The sequence below is a fragment of the Oxyura jamaicensis genome, chromosome 14 (assembly GCF_011077185.1).
Source record: "Oxyura jamaicensis isolate SHBP4307 breed ruddy duck chromosome 14, BPBGC_Ojam_1.0, whole genome shotgun sequence".
NCBI lineage: Eukaryota > Metazoa > Chordata > Aves > Anseriformes > Anatidae > Oxyura > Oxyura jamaicensis.
Window position 1 is genome coordinate 1,621,103 of NC_048906.1, and position 17,880 is coordinate 1,638,982.

The 17,880-nt window shown below is 53.2% G+C and overlaps 4 protein-coding genes and 1 non-coding gene across 5 annotated transcripts in view; 2 read left to right on the plus strand and 3 right to left on the minus strand.

Annotated features, from left to right (window-relative positions):
- Window positions 1-2,779, minus strand: part of TBL3 (transducin beta like 3) — a 10,474-nt gene extending 7,695 nt beyond the window's left edge. The window contains exons 1-7 of the mRNA XM_035339546.1: window positions 2,698-2,779; window positions 2,566-2,617; window positions 2,373-2,468; window positions 2,117-2,164; window positions 1,401-1,542; window positions 834-918; window positions 204-374 (exon numbers count right to left, since the gene is read on the minus strand). Coding sequence (XP_035195437.1) covers window positions 204-374; window positions 834-918; window positions 1,401-1,542; window positions 2,117-2,164; window positions 2,373-2,468; window positions 2,566-2,617; window positions 2,698-2,735 — 632 coding nt within the window. The 5' untranslated portion in view covers window positions 2,736-2,779. The remainder of the gene's footprint in view (window positions 1-203; window positions 375-833; window positions 919-1,400; window positions 1,543-2,116; window positions 2,165-2,372; window positions 2,469-2,565; window positions 2,618-2,697) is intronic.
- Window positions 2,780-3,316: 537 nt separating this feature from the next.
- Window positions 3,317-3,443, minus strand: LOC118174635. The gene has a single exon (XR_004754718.1). It is a non-coding gene; the product is annotated as a small nucleolar RNA ACA64 (small nucleolar RNA).
- A 609-nt stretch (window positions 3,444-4,052) lies between these two features.
- Window positions 4,053-6,931, plus strand: RPS2 (ribosomal protein S2). The gene is made up of 7 exons (XM_035339548.1): window positions 4,053-4,233; window positions 4,396-4,485; window positions 4,919-5,026; window positions 5,431-5,604; window positions 5,680-5,839; window positions 6,294-6,385; window positions 6,808-6,931. Exons 1-7 carry the CDS (start codon window positions 4,078-4,080, stop codon window positions 6,886-6,888), a joined length of 861 nt encoding a protein of 286 aa, XP_035195439.1. The 5' UTR covers window positions 4,053-4,077; the 3' UTR covers window positions 6,889-6,931.
- Window positions 6,932-7,342: 411 nt separating this feature from the next.
- Window positions 7,343-8,989, minus strand: NDUFB10 (NADH:ubiquinone oxidoreductase subunit B10). The gene is made up of 4 exons (XM_035339549.1): window positions 8,787-8,989; window positions 8,406-8,544; window positions 7,914-8,053; window positions 7,343-7,554 (listed from the first exon to the last, which is right to left on the minus strand). Exons 1-4 carry the CDS (start codon window positions 8,932-8,934, stop codon window positions 7,457-7,459), a joined length of 525 nt encoding a protein of 174 aa, XP_035195440.1. The 5' UTR covers window positions 8,935-8,989; the 3' UTR covers window positions 7,343-7,456.
- Window positions 8,990-9,600: 611 nt separating this feature from the next.
- Window positions 9,601-17,748, plus strand: RPL3L (ribosomal protein L3 like). The gene is made up of 10 exons (XM_035340026.1): window positions 9,601-9,749; window positions 10,616-10,808; window positions 11,404-11,572; window positions 12,456-12,591; window positions 13,535-13,721; window positions 14,231-14,391; window positions 14,653-14,754; window positions 15,389-15,484; window positions 15,998-16,117; window positions 17,632-17,748. Exons 1-10 carry the CDS (start codon window positions 9,747-9,749, stop codon window positions 17,686-17,688), a joined length of 1,224 nt encoding a protein of 407 aa, XP_035195917.1. The 5' UTR covers window positions 9,601-9,746; the 3' UTR covers window positions 17,689-17,748.
- Window positions 17,749-17,880: the final 132 nt, after the last annotated feature.

The window sequence follows — 17,880 nt, forward strand, 5'->3', positions numbered from 1 at the left end:
CAGCCTTCACTACAGCAGCACAGCGTATTGCCCTAAACAGAGGTGCTAAAGCCCTCAGTCAGCTGCTTGCATGGTCAAGCTGAGACCAAACTCTTCTTGCAGGCCTTCATCCCACAGGACAAACTTCCCAGACCTCACACAGGAATCCAGTCTGTCAGGGGCAGGGTAAACAGGGAGAAAATTAAGCCTCTGTAGGCTCATACCTAATGAGCGTGTTCCCATCTGCAGCAAACGCCAGGGAGGTGACAGCACTGAAGTGGCCATCCAACACAGCGACACATTTGCTGGAATTCAGGTCCCAGATTCGGATTTTGTAGTCCATCGAGGAGGAGAGGAGTTGCAGACGGGAAATATCAGGGTGGAATTCAACGAGGCTAGAGAGAAGGAGGTACACCAGAATGAGACGGGAATGCAGTGTCTGGCAACCCCTCAGCATCAGCCTGGTATTTCAGTAACCTTTTATGTTCTACACCAGAAATTCAACAGATCAGTTGAGCTGAACTTACACTATGGCTTTCTTTGCAAGACTTTAGTCCTCCTTCCACCCACCAGGAAAATTTAGAACTGGCCTTTGCCAGCATTTTATGTTCTTGAAGTGCATCAGCAAGCACAGATATTCCATTTAAATCCCAAGACTTCCTGAACAGATCATTTCCTCCCTGGGTTAAAATCAATTATAGCCCAGCTCCTTCACAAAACATCTCAAAATCAGGACACAATAGCCCAGAACCCGATCCCAACAGCCCTTTACATTCTGTGAACTCAGGACATTTCCCACCAGTCCCAGGATCCAAGCCGCACGCTAACACCAGTGACTACAAACAGGTACTCACTGTACAACTCCTGACGATCCTTTCAGGTTGTGCGTGCAGTACTGTTTGATCATATCCCAGATCTTAATGGTGCTGTCGCATCCACCTTGGAAAAGGGCACATAATGAAGGACAGAGACAAGAGGTCTAACGTACCAGCGACTGTAAAATGTCACGAGCTGCAAAGGCAGCAAAAGAAAAACGAATCCAGTAACAGCCACCCACAGAAAGAACTTCAAGAAGCACTTTACAATTCCAGAGAGCTGGGAAAAACCTGACTATTCACAGACAAAAACCTTGACATAGATAATTACAGTTCATGCTTTTCTCTTCTATCTCTAGAGTCCCAGGTGTACACTGGGATAACTATGCCAGACTGACTCACAGATCCCAGATATTTATGTGCACTTTACTAGGTGTATTTTACAGTCCACCATCACCTTACTTCTATATGTGCCTAACTTCTGATTTTGTCTGGATTCAAGAGATCACCACCACCTCAGACTGCATCAGCCTGGCGCAGTTCATTCACAAGCAGAAGCACCATTCAGCACCAGTCCTGTTGTGGGAGAGCAAAGCAGGATCTTACCTGAGGCCAACAATGTTGAAGTAGAATCGAATGCCATGCTAGCAACGGGTGCTACGTGCACTGCTTTCCACGTGCGCAAGCACTTGTTCTCTTGCCAGTTCCACTGCTTCAGCAGCAGGGCTCGGCTTCCTGTCACAAGAATCTGTGCAGAAGCAAGGCAAAAGAAAGCAAAATCAACAATTATACTCGGTTCCTTCAGTGCTCACGCACCAAAAAGACAGAAACATCAGTTACCATGACATTCTTGAAGCTCAGTCTATCAAAGGGAATTCACAAGACTATGTCCAATACCGTAGCATAATAGAATAAACACTGGATTTAACATACATGCACAAAGTCTTCTTCTAGGCTGACAGACAAACAAGAGAAACAGCAGTAAATCTCTGCCAGAGCAACTGACCTGCAGTGCTTAAGTGCATGGATGCATGAAAGAAGCCAGAAATAACTCTGGATTTAAATGAAACATCAATTACTACAGTCCCCACATGTAGATAAAATAGATTAAAATACATTCCTGTTATGCCTGGATTTGTCTTTAGCTCCAAAAAACCATCAGCCACGGTTGCTACATCTAACTTGAACACAGAAGAGGCCAGACCACACAGAGATGTCTGGAAGCACAGCGTGCAACCAAGCAGAACAGCCTTCAGTCTCAACCAGCTTTGTCAGGAGGCCCACGAGAGAAGAACACAAAGCAAACATAGCCTGAGACATACCTCATCGTCAGGGCTAAGAGCAAACGAGGTGATGTCCTCTTGGTCACCCTTTAGAAACAAAAAGAAAAAAAGTCACAGGCTGTTGGTGTGGTGTTTCTGAGGGCTCTCCCTTCCCTGCAGCTGCTGCCGGGGGGATTACACCCAGCAGCCCCCAGCCGCATGGACAGACCGGTTCCCAGCCCCAGCCGCACGGACAGACCCGGTTCCCAGCCCCAGAACTTCGGCGCAGCGCCCCAGGGCCCCACCACGACCTCACCTGCTCGAGGCTGTGGAGCCGAGCCCCTGTCTCCACGTCGATCACGTTGAGGCGGGTCCCGCAGGGGCAGAACATGGCGGTGCCGTCGCGGCTGACCTGAGGGCGAGAAGGGGAGCAGGGAGCGGGGCTGCCGCGGCGGGAGGAACGGGGGGAGGGGGGCAGCAAGACCCCAGCGGCGTGGGGCCACCCTTACCTGCACGCGGCCGCCGGTGTAGAAGGGCTCCATCTTCCTGGACACAGCATAGCTGGAAGGGAAAGGGGAGAGACAGGGACGTGAGGCCAGGCCGTCAGGGCGAGGCCCCGCGGCCGCCCGCCCGCCGCTCACTTGCTCTTGAAGCGCAGGGGCCCGGCCGCCGCCGCCATGCCGCCGGTCTTCCTCGTGCCGCACGCCGGATGGCGTCACTTCCGGCGCGTGGTGGTGACGTAGTGAGGGCAAAAGAAGCCGGGAGCACCACGGTGCGTGTGGGCAGCACGGCCCCGCCGGATGGAGCTGCCTCAAAGCGCCCGCTGCGTGCCCAGCGTCTCCTACCCCTCCCCGGGCCACCTGGGCTGTTCGGGCTACGCAGCGAACAAGTAAGGAGACTTCAGTATGAATTCAAGCAATTGAATCTTTATTGAAAACACAGAGCTTTAAAAGTACATGTACATTCCTCTGAGGATTCCTCAATAATTCCGAAGTATTCCGGGTGGAAGCGTCATGCTCTCCACGATACCATTATCGGTCTTCTAAGGCTCACCTACACGAGGAACATCGAAAAGATTGAATACCCCACAGAAGTGTGATATAAGGACACTACTGTGCTACTGCTGACAGTTCTTCCTCACGAGGAAGCTGAGGGCATCGTGCAGCAGGTACAGATCGCCCCCCCTAGAAACGTGGGGCGTCCAGGGGCACCTCACCGTACCTGCAAGCACAACCAGCCCCCAGCGGTTCTCGTAGAGCTGCTTGTAGGAACATGGGTTTCATTCCCCACACATCGGCGCCGTGGGCAATAAGCTTAATGCTCCTTATGCTGTCGGCACAGTTATCTCACCAGGGCCACAGGAGACCGGTGGTGACTTTCAGACCGTGCCAGGCGCCCCCAGACCCGGTTGCGCCCTCCCAGCCCCTCACCGACAACCCCACCACAGTTACCCAGCAGCAGCACAGACAGGAACACGAACACAACAACCTCAGCCCACCTTTAAAACCTCCAGAAACCCAAAAATCGAGCAGTCAAAACAAAGCCCCACCGCCCACTCCACACAGCCAAGCTCCCGCTCCGCCTCACCTCTCCCCTCACACTGAGCGCCCCCCCCACGTGCGCGCCTTTTATACCACGCGCTTCCCGCGCATGCGCGCGGCCCGCCCGCCCCGCGCCCTGTATAACTGGTCAGACGCCGTCCCCGCCCCCAGCGGCGCGTCCAGCATTCAGCGCGCGGGGCTGGGAGGGGGAGGGAGGAGCTCTCGCGAGACCTGGCTGGGTATAAATAGCGGGCGGAGCGGCGCCGCGGCCTTCTACTCTGAGATCACGTAAGTGTGCAGTTATGGCGGTGGGGCGGGATGGTGGCAGGGCGGCCTCCTCTCCATCCGCCGCCATCTGGGCCGCCGCCGCCTCGGGGGCAGCCGCGCCCGGCTGCCCGGGTGCTGGCTGGGCCATGTCGCCTCGCCGCGCGGCCCTTTCCAGTGGGGCTGGTGCTGAGGCGCCTCTCTGTGTTATAGCAAATGGCGGACGACGCCGGTGCTGCGGGAGGGCCAGGAGCCGCCCGAGGGGGCTTCCGCGGAGGCTTCGGGACCGGGCTGCGGGGCCGCGGGCGCGGCCGAGGGAGAGGCCGTGGCAGAGGCCGTGGAGCCCGTGGAGGCAAGGCGGAGGATAAGGAAGTAAGGACGGGAAGGGGGCTGTGGGGGGCAGAGCGGCGGGGCCGGAATCTGCGGGCACCGAACCGGTGTGAGGGGATCCCCCGGTGTCCTCCGGAGGGATGGAGCACGGGGCGCTGCCACCTGGGGCGGCTGGTGAGCCATTGTTGCTGCTTCTCTCCCTAGTGGATTCCTGTCACCAAACTTGGTCGCCTGGTCAAGGACATGAAGATCAAGTCTCTTGAGGAGATCTATCTCTTCTCACTTCCCATCAAGGTAAGGCTTTATGAGTAGTAATAAGCAGTAGAGTCTTAATCTGAGCTCTGTGGTTCAGGTTGGGTGCTGTGTTTATTGTTTATAGAGCTTCCGTTAAATGCATTCTTACTTCAGGTACAAATCAATAGAAGTTGTGGACTGCATTTATTTATCGTGGAGAATAGTGAGAGTTGTGTTGCCTTTTGTGTTGTTTGGAGATGGTAGCATGCTGGTCAAACGATTCTAATAGTTGTGCTCAGGGATGGAAAAATAAAAGTTATTTTATCTTGCCAGGTAGTCCAATAATACAAGCCCATGAAGTTTAATGTACTTAAGTATTAGCCAAACTTTTGTGTTTATGTTGTTGTTGTTTTGTAGGAGCCTTGCTGGTTGCATTTAAGTTTGTTTGAAAAGCGTGGCTTTGTGTGATGGGTTAAATGACTGAATCTTGCAGGAGTCAGAGATCATTGATTTCTTCCTGGGGTCTTCTCTGAAAGATGAGGTCTTGAAGATCATGCCTGTGCAGAAACAGACTCGTGCCGGTCAGCGTACGAGGTTTAAGGTAACATTTTCTATTAATGTCTTTAAATGGTACATTAAAACAGTCCTACTGCAAAATCCAGTTGCACACCTGCTGTGGTGTTGGGCTTTTGGGGGTTGTGGAAGATGAAGAGTTCTTCCCTGTGGACAGGGAATGCTCCCTGAGAACTGCTGGGATTTTGATGGCAGTGGCTGTAGCAGGGGTCTAAATCCCACTTCTTGTTTCTGATTCAGAGGACAAGTTTTAATGGGAAAAATAGACTTAAACTGTATGAACTTTAAGTTTTAGGAGTTGCTTTAAAATGCTTGTGTTTGGATGAGCTGTGACTTAGCTGCTGAGCTAACCTGGGGTTATACTTGGTCAGACCCTGATGGATGGTGGTCTGAGAGAGCGTTCCCACACTGACAGCTTTTCTTCAACCTTAGGCTTTTGTCGCTATTGGAGACTACAATGGCCATGTTGGCCTCGGCGTGAAATGCTCCAAAGAAGTTGCCACTGCTATTCGTGGGGCCATCATTTTGGCCAAGTTATCCATCGTACCAGTACGCCGAGGCTACTGGGGGAACAAGATTGGCAAGCCCCACACTGTGCCTTGCAAGGTAAGAACGCCTCGCGTTTGTCTGGGTACTTCGTGCTGCGTGCTGTGGGAGTTGTAACCGGGTGTGTTTGTGCAGGTTACTGGGCGGTGTGGATCCGTCCTGGTGCGGCTGATCCCAGCCCCTCGTGGCACAGGCATCGTGTCTGCACCTGTTCCCAAGAAGCTGCTGATGATGGCTGGTATTGACGACTGTTACACCTCTGCCAGGGGCTGTACCGCCACGCTGGGCAACTTTGGTAAGTGCTAGGCTGTTGTGGTACAGGTTATTTCTATGTATTGACATGTTTCTGTTGCTGCCAGGAAGATAATAGCTGTAGTATTTTTTAAACCTATTAATTTAAAAGCTTCTAGCATTCAAGCAGGAATTCAGCCTTCTTGTGGTACTTTCTGTAATGCAGGCTACTCCTTTACTCCTGCTGTAGCTGACCCTGAAGTTCTGCAGAGTTAATTATAAAAAAATCCTGTGTGCATTGATGTAAAATCTCCCAATCTGCGCGGTTGCACTTGGTTGAAGTAGTGTAATTGTCGTAAATGGAGAGAGAAAGAAACTTGAATTTGGAATGTGGAACAGAGGGACCCTGCTATGGTCTCCCTGTTCCTTCCGAAATTCTACACTTCTGAAGCTGCATAGGTGGGCACAGGGGAGGTTTGCTGTGACCGTGATGTGCAATGTTTGCCTTCTGTCGATAGCCAAAGCCACCTTTGATGCCATCTCCAAGACCTACAGTTACCTGACTCCTGACCTCTGGAAAGAGACGGTGTTCACCAAGTCTCCTTACCAGGTAAGAGTACAAAATTTCTGCGGGCCAGGCACTGGAGTGTGTTGCCCAGATCAGTCTGTTCTGCGGAGATGGTCAGAGTTTAATGGGATGTGGTCCTGGGCAGCCTGCTTCAGCTGACCCTGCTTGATGGGAGGCTGGGGTAGGTAATTTCCAGAGCCTCTGTAGGTCCCTTCCAGCCTCAGCAGTTCTGTGAATCAGCCTTGTGCGGCTGTACCTGTGGGCCTCCACAGTCCCTCTTCCTTGACTTGTTCTCCTGAAATCCCCAGGCAGCAGGACCTCAGCCTGAGGTTTATTCAGTGCTTCAAAAATCAGCTCTATCTGAACATCCCCTCCTGCCCAATGCATACGCCTTCCTGAAAAGGGATCGATATTGAAGATGATGTGATGATGGTTTTCAACAATTAACTTTTTTTTTCTTGCAGGAGTTCACTGATCATCTGGCGAAGACCCACACCAGAGTCTCAGTGCAGAGAACCCAGGCAGCTGCTGTGGCAACTACTTAAGTGGTTTTTGTACAAGACAATAAAACGATCAGTGGACAAGAAATGGATTGGTTTGATTGAATTCTTGGTGTGTTGGGCACGTGGATTAAATCTGGGCTGGGGATTTGAGTAGGCTTAAGTCTGGAGACTGGAATCTAAACATCTGCTGAATGAAATTGAATGTTACATTACACTAATCCTTGTTAATCATGCATTAATCCTAAATTGGGTCTAGAACCAGCTCTGAGGATGAAGGAACATAACAGGCCTTTATGCTCTCCTACAGCACAGTTTCTGCTCTGAGGGAGGGCCCTTCCAGGGCTGGGTAGAGCAGAGCTGTCTTACTGCTTCATGGCAGCAGGGGAGGGGTCCGGCAGGGAAATGCTGGGTAGCACAGCTGGGGTGCCTCTAGCCAGGGGCTGCCCTCGAGTGTGGCAGCAACCTGTGAATTAAGAGATGAGTGCAGACCTGAAAAGAGCTTTTCTGGGTTGTACGTTTATTGTAGAGGTCAATAGCATCAGGGTTCAAAGATGAAACACGGTATTCAATGAGCACCAGTGAGGAGGTGCTAACCATTCTGTACCCAGATCTAAGATGCGGTTGCTTGTGCCTTCCTCTCCTCGATCATCCTGTGCTTCTGCTTCATCAGGCATGTCCTGGCATTTCCATGGACACCAAGATCACCGTCTAGGAAGAAAGATAATCAAGTGAAGGTCTGAAGAGTGTTCCTCGTCTGTAAGAAACTCAGCCCCATGTAAACGCCTGGCATTGAGCATCAGGGCAGTGAACGCTGCGGTGCAGAGGCAGATGCAGGCAGACCTGATGGCTCTGGCAGCAGCAGGAGTGGCAAACCACTCCGTGCTGTGCTTATTTAATGTCACTGCCCAGGCCTAATGGCTCCAGCACAGCTGAGCCCCAAGCCCAGCTCTGTAGCGTTTGCCAAGGGGGAATTTTTATCACAAAGACAGAATTCCCAGCAGGAATGTTGGTTCTGAACCTTTCCCCACAGTGCCGCAGCAGATTGCACGGGCAGCTGCCATACTCACATCTGTCCTGATAGGCCTTGGTGACCTGTGCGAGCTGCTCCACCTCTTTGGCACAGTTCTGGAACTGGTTCGGTCCTTCCCTCTGCTTGCATGCACCGAGCCTTTCCCGGACTATCTCCACGATTTCCTGGTCCACCATCCTGTGCAGGAGATGAGTATGAATGCAAGCATAGCCAAATGATCGTGAGAGCTGAACAAAGGTGTGAAGATGCCAGGTGGAAGTTCAGCTCTGGGTTTTTACAGTATTCTGCACTGGCACTGCAGGGGGACGTCTGATGCCACCACCCTGCCCAGCTAACAAGCAGGATGCGGGGGGCTGCAGAACTATGGACACCAGCATTCTGTAAAAAAAGTGTGATTTAAGTGTACTAGGAAAACATTCAACACCCCAAAATCCATGAAAATGACATGAATTGCAGCCACCCACTGCGGTTCCCAGGGCTGACTGACAGCGCCCTGTGGCTCCCCAGCGGGGACAGCCCGCTGCCGTACCTGTCCCTCCTCCACTGCGCTTCAGCCTCGAAGAAGCAGAGGTGGTCGCCCTCCATGCACTCGCTCAGGTCGGGCACGCGGGGAAACTTCTGGTGGTAGTAGTAGAACTTGTTCTTGGCTTGGCGGCTCTCGATCCACTCTGCGACGGCAGCGGGCAACGACAGGAGTCAGGCACACAGGGCCCAGCGTGTCCCCACATCCCGTGTCTGTCCGTGTGTCCGTCCCACTGCCACCGTCCCCGTGCGGCCATCCCAACGCCCTTGCCTGTGCCCGCCTCCCCGTGTCGCGGCGCTCCCCTTCCCCCCCCGCCGTCCCCCTCCATCCCTGCCCCGTCCCCCTCAGCCCCGTCCCCGCTCCCGGGGCGGCCCGGCCCGGCCGTACCGCGCACGAAGGTAACGGGCGCGTCGACCACGTAGCTGAAGACGGCCTGGAAGAAGGTGACCGGGTTGGGCACCGACGTGGTCCTGTCCGCCACGGGCGTGCGGGGCGGCGGCGCCGTGTACACGTCGCGGTCCCTGCCCTCCGCCATGGTGCCGCGGGCGGCGGGGACGCGCACAAAATGGCGGCGCCCTCCACAGCGCCGGCGGTCGGAGGGCGCCGCTCTGCGCGTGCTCCGCCGGCGCCCGGTGCATGCTGGGAGTTGTAGTCTCGGCGGGGGGGGGGCGTGCTGCTGACATGGCGGCTTGTCGAGGGGGGTCGCAGCCAGCTGGGGCAGCTGGGCTAGGATGGGAGGTGGCCTCGTCCCCCCGCTGGGCGTCTTCGTGCCGGGCCTGGGGTCACAGCCCTCAGCCTGGAGAGGTTCATGCTGCCAGAGGTGTGCGATGTCAGCAGCCTTGGTGCTATAGCTGAGTGCTTGAGCCCTGAGCCTGCCACATGCAGTGCTGGCTTCACCTCTTCTCCAGCCAGAATCACCAAGTCTTTATTGTCTACACTGATGCATTTATTATTATTATTAGTAGTAGTAGTAGTAGTAATAATAATAATAATAATAATCTGTCCCTGTCCAAGAGCAGCCTGCTCAATGCACCAAATCTGGCGACTGGCTGTGCCCCGAGGGAGCTTTCCCGGCTTTGACTGAGCGGTGTCGTGGTTGGGAGCCATTGTGATCGGTCCCATTCACGTTCAAGTTGTTCAGGAGGGCGAGCGGTAAACTGAGACACCAGCAATTGACCTTTACCACATCCCAACTGTTAGAGTCAAACCTGCCAGCTTTGAATATAGCACCGAATGAAGCTAGTGGCTAAATTTGTGTCTTCAGACTGATAAACATCCCAAGTATCAGGCAGGGGAGGCACTTGGCGATAGCCTCTTCCTGCTGCTGACTTGGGCTGAAGACGTCCCATGGTTCGTAAAGCTCGGCGCTGCTACCTTGGGGATTGCATGGAGAGGGACAGCGAACAGGGCTGAGTTATTGGTTAAATTAGCACAGCTGAAGTGGGGCTGGACCCAGCATAACTCCACTTGGGTTGGAAAATAAGCTTGGTGGAAAGTGCAGCCAGGTTCTGGAACTGGTCTCCGCAAGAAGGGAACTGCAGCGGGCTTAGATCTAACTCAGTGCTTGGATTGACCCCCTAGCTTCCTGCCTTGAAGCCAGTGCTGTAAGAATTTGTCCATGTCTCTCTGAAGTGCTGTTGCTTTTCTCTGCCTGGCACAACATGACCTTGGGATTGGGGTTTATGTATTTAACTCTTCTAATCTGGTTTTCAAGGTGCGTATTTATGCATAACCTGCGCATGTTATTGCTGCTTCCTTTGGGCATCCTTTCTGGTTTCTGCCAGTTGTTAGCTGTGCCTGCTTGGTGCTGTTTGCCCTGATGACACAAAGTATTGAATGTGAATTCTGATCAGGCCTTTTTGGTGGTTCTGAATATAAAATTAATAATTGTAATTAACATCACAGTAGAGAAGACCTATTAAAGGACATACTTCTTGCAAGTCCTCAAGCAGAAAGGGGGGAGATTAAGTTTTCAGTTAGTTTGCATCATTTGTCCAGAAACTCACTGATTTATTTGATGCATGTGGTGGAAGCTTAAAGAGATGCCCATGCTATTGCAAGTTCTTTTTCTCAAGTTGGAAAGGATGAAAAGCCCAGAATCCTTCCAGTGCTCACTTACATTAAAGGGGAGATTTTCTATTGTACTTTGGGCTTGGTCCCTTTGGTGTCTTCTGGGACAGAATGAGGCTGATCGTCTTTGTTCTTCCTCTCCGCAGTCCCACCGCAAGTTCTCTGCTCCCAGGCATGGCCACCTGGGCTTCCTACCCCACAAGAGAAGCCGCCGCCACCGAGGGAAGGTGAAGACGTGGCCTAAAGATGATCCCAGCAAACCGGTCCACCTGACAGCTTTTCTGGGCTACAAAGCTGGCATGACACACACCCTGCGGGAGGTGCACAGGCCTGGGCTCAGTAAGGCTTGGCTGAAGGAGGGGGGTCACCTCCAGGAGGAGAGGGCAAGGGCTTGTTGGGGGAAAGGCTGCTTGTGGAAATAGGTGGCGGAGCACATAGCTTGTAGCCCGTCTCCTGTAATGCTGTCCAGATCTTTGATGGCCAAAGGCCATAAAGGGGGTCCTGGGGAAGTCCCCATGCTAGTATGGTGGTAGCGGTTTGTTGGACCCTGCTGGCAGAAGGACCCTGCAGGGGTCCTTCTCTGACAGATCCTGGGCACTGTGGAGCACCTTGGTGAGGAAATTTATAGTGTTACTTCGTGGGATGCCCCTGGCGTCGGAGCCAAACTCCAGGGAATCCAGCGTACTGCTCCCTCCAACCTGAAGAAGGTGCTAAAGTATGCTGGGCCTTAGGTTCTGACCTAGTGGGTGCCTGGTGGTTGAACCCTGTGTGGCCCTCCTGTGGGGCTTGTGGTGGGGGACTGGAAAGGCTGAGGCTAGCCATGAGGCTACAGTGTGATCCTTCCCTCAGCATATTGCTTGCAGAATGGGCCCCAGGCACAGGCCACAGATGGCTCCAATGTGATCTGATTCCGTGTCCCTTTGCTGTCCTGCAGAGGTCTCCAAGAGGGAGGAGGTGGAGGCTGTGACCATCATCGAGACCCCCCCGATGGTGGTGGTGGGAGTCGTGGGGTATATAGAAACACCAAAGGGCTTGAGGAATTTCAAGACCGTTTTTGCCGAGCACATCAGCGATGAGTGCAGACGGCGTTTCTACAAGAACTGGTACGTGCCTCCCTGGCTGTGGTGGGTCACTGGGGTCCCCTGCACATGGGGAGTCCCTCGCGGGCCTTTCCCCCAGGCTCTGCATGGTGCCTGGCCACTGCAAACTGCTCAGCTACCGGCAGCTGGCTCTGGGGTGGCGTGAAACAACTATTCTGTCATGCACAGAGACGCTGCAAGCAGCTTGATGCTAGGAATCAGCATATGCATATGTAAATTTATTTTAGTAGTTGAACCGTGTTAGCGCTCTCCATGATATCATACACAGTGTGTGCTGCAGGTCTGTTTCTCTCTGTGTAGGTTGGAACCATCTACTCCCCATTAAGCTGTAATGTTTGAGCTTAGGTACCAAGAGAAGGGAGCAAAAACAGATTTTTCAGGGGGAATATCGATGCAGAATGTGACCCCTATCCCTGGTAAACAGCAACACCGCAAATCCCACACTGGCAGAGAGGAAAATGGAAACACGAATTTCATAACCATAGGAATCGTGTCTCCTGCAAAAGCGCCTGTTGGCCGTCAGATCCACCCACCACATGCCTCCGATCCCTGGTGGAGGCTGTTCTCCTTTCTCCACTAAGCTCCGATTTTGCGCTTGTGTTTTGATGGCACTGAGCCAGTCAGTGGGAGACAACTGGATTCTTCATGCAGAAAGGTCTGAATTGCCAGCCCTTTTTGCAGCTTGTTACTCACTTTCCTCTTCCCACCTCGGAGCCCCCTCTCATGGGGCAGGCAGTCAGGTATGGTGCAGGTGCCTGCAGGTACCTGGTGCCTCCAGGAAGGTGCCTGGCAAGGTGGTCAGCCCCCAAGCTGTTCTGTTGCAGGGCACAGTGAAGAAACGCTTCACTGTTCAGCTCTTGATAGCTATTAAACGCTTCTGTCGTAGGCACAAGAGCAAGAAGAAGGCTTTCACCAAGTACTGCAAAAAATGGCAGGATGAGGATGGCAAAAAGCAGCTGGAGAAGGATTTTACAGCTATGAAAAAGTACTGCAAGGTCATTCGTGTCATTGTGCACACGCAGGTCAGAGCCTTACCCAGGGCACTGGGCACGGGGGCCTCGGGGTCTTCCTCAGAGCGTGGTTAGGGGCTGGGAGCCTGGAGCATGGGGTGTCCTGGTGGGGTCACAGAAGACTGAGCAGGCACAGGCTGATCAAAGGCTGTGGGACAGAGGATGCAGACGGTGGGAGGTGCTGGCTGACCTTTCCAGCTACCTCCTGACACCAGCCCCGTCCATGTGAGCCAGGCTCAGCACAGCTCCCTGCCCAGGGATCAACGCAGGGTGAGCCCTGTGTCAGCAGTGGACCTCAGGCCCCATGATCACCTCAAATTAGCAACTGGTGTCAAGTGCTGGGGAAAAAAATAACCCACTGGCAGACGCAGTTTTGCCAGATGCAGATTGCTGGATACACAGAGCCCATTTTCATACTGAGCTAAGCTGGCTTCGTTTCTCTTGTGGCTGGTGCAGCCTTCAGAGGAAGTCCCACTGTGGGAATTTGGTGGAAGCTTTGCCCAGGGAACTGGGACTGGGAGAGAGTGAGGGCACCTCGTGGCTGAAACGAGAAGTGACTGCTCAGTCTGGAAGCAGAGAGGGAGCATGACCAAAGGAGAGGGACTGACTGGCTTGTAATGCAGAGCTGCATCCTGGCAGGATGTTAAGCCCCAGCTGTGTTCTGGTGATGGGCATCTGTGGGGCATTTACCATGAGGGTGAGATGGGGCTGTCTGGCCCCTGGCCTAGCTGGCAAGAATGGGAGAAATTTGGCTTAAGAACAAGGTACAGGCTACAAAAGATCCCAGATACCTGGACATGCTGACCCTTGTCACTGACTGACATAAAAGAGGTGGGCAGTGTGGTGGGGAGCTGGCCCCTGCTCACCCCCTGCACCTCTCACAGGCGGTGGGTGTTGCAGCTCTGCCTGTATGCTCACACACAACATTTTCCCCTAACGCACTGTTTTAACACAGATGAAGCTGCTCCCCCTGCGGCAGAAGAAGGCCCATGTGATGGAGATCCAGCTGAATGGTGGGACAGTGGCTGACAAGGTCGACTGGGTCCGGGAGAGGCTGGAGAAGCAGGTCTCCGTGCACAGCGTCTTCAGCCAGAATGAGATGATTGATGTCATTGGCGTGACCAAGGGGCATGGGATGAAAGGTACGGAGTAGGGGGACCCTCCCCTTGTTGGGAGCTTCGCTCTGTCCTTCTCAGCTGATGCTGCCTATAAGGGAATGCTGGAGGCAGTGGAGTGTGAGCCACGCTGAGAATTCACCAACTTTTTGCACAAGGAGTAGCAAAGAGCCTCTTTACCTCTACCATGATGTGCAGAGCTTGGTGTCCTTTAAGTCATATCGGTCATGTTGTCTGCCGTGCCCAGGAGGTGTTGAGGCAGTGTGGAGGCTCAGGGGTGTTTCAGGGATGTAAAGGCCTCGCACCAGCCCCACGTGTGCGGAGATGTGGGTGTTTTTGTGTGTGGGGATGTGCTCCACAGGAACATATCACAGTGATCAGATTCATGGGAAGTGAGAACAGTTCTATGCTCTGGGCCCTCACTGTGGGGACAGCTCTTGGTCTCCTTCCAGCACGGTGTCTTCTGAGAACCTCAGAAGGATGAAGAGGCTTTCTCCCCCCAGTGCTCAGACACCAGCCCTGAATCTCAATTGCAGGGGTGACGAGCCGATGGCACTCCAAGAAGCTCCCCAGGAAGACGCACAAGGGCTTGCGTAAAGTTGCCTGCATCGGAGCCTGGCACCCAGCCCGGGTTGGCTACTCCATCGCTCGTGCTGGCCAGAAGGGCTACCACCACCGCACGGAGCTCAACAAGAAGGTACGGCCCAGCACCACTGCGCCTTCCTGCCTTCCTCCCGTGCTGTCTCCATCCTTGGCACAGTGGCCTCTGTTCCCTCCAGCTCCTCTGATGTTTCCATAGAGATCTGCAGGGCTGTCATTCTGCACGTCTCTGCAGGTGCTTGTTTCCTGCTCAAGAGGCACATCACGGGGGACACATCTCAGTGACAACCATGTTGTGCCTGTGACGTATATCAGTGTGGGGCCAGGAAAGTCACCGTCTCCATTTCCTTCCTTTTAGATTTACCGCATTGGCCATGGGATCCACGTGGAAGATGGCAAAGTGGTGAAGAACAACGCCTCAACGAACTACGATGTCACAGAAAAGACCATTACACCTCTGGTAAGGGGTGACAGGGCTGTGATGGCCTGATGTTACCCCATGGCAAATGGCCCTGACTGCAGCAATCGGGGCCAGGGAAGTAATTCTTTGACTGGAGACAGCTGCATAGGAAATTGAATTCCACCGAAGGAAATGCAGTAATTCCCTTTCTCGTGTTCTGGACGTGGAAAGCTATCTCTATGAGCATTTTTTAGACCCACCATTTCACCTCTAGCTGATACCCTGGACAGGAACTGAGACCATTAAAAAAATAAAAAAAGTACAAATGACATTTAAAAAAACTCTTCAACAGATAAATGTTTGTTACTTGGTTAAAAAAAATCCCCTTTAAAAAATCCCTTTTACATGTAAAATCTGCTAACTCGGGAGTCTGTCCAGCTCTGCTCTCTGTTTACCCACATCATCCGGCAGGGTTCCTGCTTCCCCAGCTCTGACTGGTTGGTGCTTGGCAGGGATCATGCAGTCAGTGTCACTCTGGTGATGCTGGGCAGGTGCCCTGAAGGATGCAGAGTGTCTTAGCTGGAAGGACTGTCGGTCACTACACTCTGCTTCCCTAGAAAATGTCACCAGTTTGTCACGCTTGCTTCCACCCAGCTCTGTTGCCTGCCAACTCTCTCTCTGCCTCTCCCCACAGGGCGGCTTTCCCCACTATGGGGAGGTCAACAACGACTTCCTCATGCTGAAGGGCTGCGTCGTGGGCACCAAGAAGCGTGTGCTCACCCTCCGGAAGGTGAGAGCGCAGCCGGCGCTGGGGAGGGACTGGTCTTAGCTCTCCACTAACAGATTCGGCAGGGGAAGAATGCTGCTGCCCCAGGTGCTGGCAGGGAGATCGGTCAGGCACTGATGCTGGGGAGCAGCGGGCATGTGGCACACGAGCATGGTGCTCAGTGAGAGCATTTGCAGCTAGGCTGATAGTGGCAGTGTGCAGGCAAATGAAGATGTGTTCTCTCTGGAGACAGAAGCTGCGAGCCTTTGAGGCTTTGGTGGTTGGGCCTGTGGGTGGAAACCTTGGCCATGAGCAGATTGTGAGGAAATAAAAGAGCAGGCTCATCTCAGAGCTGCCCTACAAGCCAAGGCATCACCTGCCACCTGAGCACCAGGGTGTTCCTCTGAGAATGCAGATTCTCTTGGAGATAGTTATCTAATGGATGCACCTAGGATATTTCAATCCTGCTTCCATCAGAGCAGATATCCAGACTTTCTGTAAAGGTAAGCCTGATGCGTTGCGACTTCTCCCTTCCAGTCCCTTCTGGTACATACCAGCCGGCGGGCTCAGGAAGCCATTGAACTCAAATTCATTGATACCACATCCAAGTTTGGCCACGGCTGCTTCCAGACAGCTCAGGAGAAGCGGGCTTTCATGGTGAGTTATGCTTTGCACCGGGCCACGCTTGCAGCTGGGGCTAAAGCAACCGATTGAGTCCAGCCAAGCATCTGCTTCTAGGTATACCAACGGCCAATTGAGTGATCAGGACCATCTCGCATAAAAGACAGGCATGAATTCAACTCACACAGCAGATACTGTGCTGAGGAAGAACATGATGGTCGTGTGAGTGATCCAAGACAAGGCAGCTAGCAAATAATACACCACCATATGGCCAACCAGCTTCCATTCACCACGGGATGTTTTAAACAAGCAGTTAACTTGGCAGGCACCATGTTGGACATATGGTCCCTTTCACCCGTAATTGTGCACTCCTTTGATTTGTTTGGAATGATTTATAACTTTAATGTTCTTAAGAGGAAAAGGTTGGGTCAAATTCAGCCACAAACTTGTGATTTTTCTGTCAGGAAGCTTCCAAAAAGGGCAAGCAGTATATTTTTCTCAAATCCAGGGCAGAAAAAAAAAAAATCATCGAAATAAATCCAAAACAAATGGAGCTTCTTGAACAGTTCTGCAACCTACACCAGGCTGGTGCCTACGTCTGAATGTGAAATGGAGGAAGTGCTTGGTGAGCTGGGCCCTCAGCTAGCAGCAATGGACAGAACTGCCCGCGTTCCCTGCAGGCAGACACCGTGCCTGGATCCGGCCTGCCAGACAGAAATCCCCTGTGAAACTAGCTAAGCCTCCTTAGCCCCCGGAAGGGGGATTGGTTGTGCAGTGTCTTTGCAGAGCTCTTTTAGAGGTTAAGCCGTTTTCCTTCAGCTCAGCGTCAGGAGCTTGTTCTGCAGCGAGAGCGACGTGTGTGTCCTGCTTGCCTGCCCTGCTAAGTCCTGAGTAACCGTGGCGGGGGCCTTAGGGACGGGCCATGGCTTTACCTGTGGAGGCTTTATTTGCCATTTTCTCCATGGGGTGAGAGGTTCCCCCAAGTATAATGTTGTAAAACTTCACATTTGGCTAGAAATGTTTTGTCACACAAGTGATTCTTGCGGCCTGTTCCCTAGGACTTACTTGGTCCAAGAAAACCCCATTTCCTAGCTGGCAGAAACTCCTCAGGCTCGTTGAGCTGGCTGATGAGACTCTGTGCCTCTGCTCATGGGAGGCCTTGCCTCGTCCAGGGCTCGTACACCAGCCGGGGAGCTGTTTCCCCGTGGGGGGCTCCTGGCAGCGTTCACAAGCAAAATTAATGCTCCCCCCAGCGTGCCCCGAGTGCAGGCCTGGCTCAGAGCTCTCTGGCAGTGTGTGGTCCTGATAAACAAACCCTTTGTGCAAGGACCGTGATGTTCTGCTCCTGATGCCTGCAGGGCTAGGGTGACCCCAGGGCTTGCTGGTGAATGGCAGTGCAGGGCTACCAGATGGGGAGCAGGGACCAGGAGCAGCCACGTGAAGCAGATAGGGGCCAGAGCTGCAGTCCTGCTCCACACAGCTCACGCAGCCTTGAAAGCCATCTTTGTGTGCCACCAACACCGAGACCTCTCTTTTCTGCTCTCTTGTAGGGCCCTCAGAAGAAACACTTGGTGAAAGGGAAGCCAGGTGTGCAAGAAGAGTTGTAAGGGCTGAGATACACAAGGCTTCCTAATCGGGCACCTTCAATAAAGGGGTTTCAAGCCATGCCTGTTGCCTGCCTTCCTTCTGGAGGAGTGTCCCACCTGTGTTCAGTGCCACCTGTGTGCAGCAGCGTGTCCTCGAGGCACCTCGCAGCTGGGGATGGGGCAGGTAACACTTGGGACAGGCCCGTATGGAAG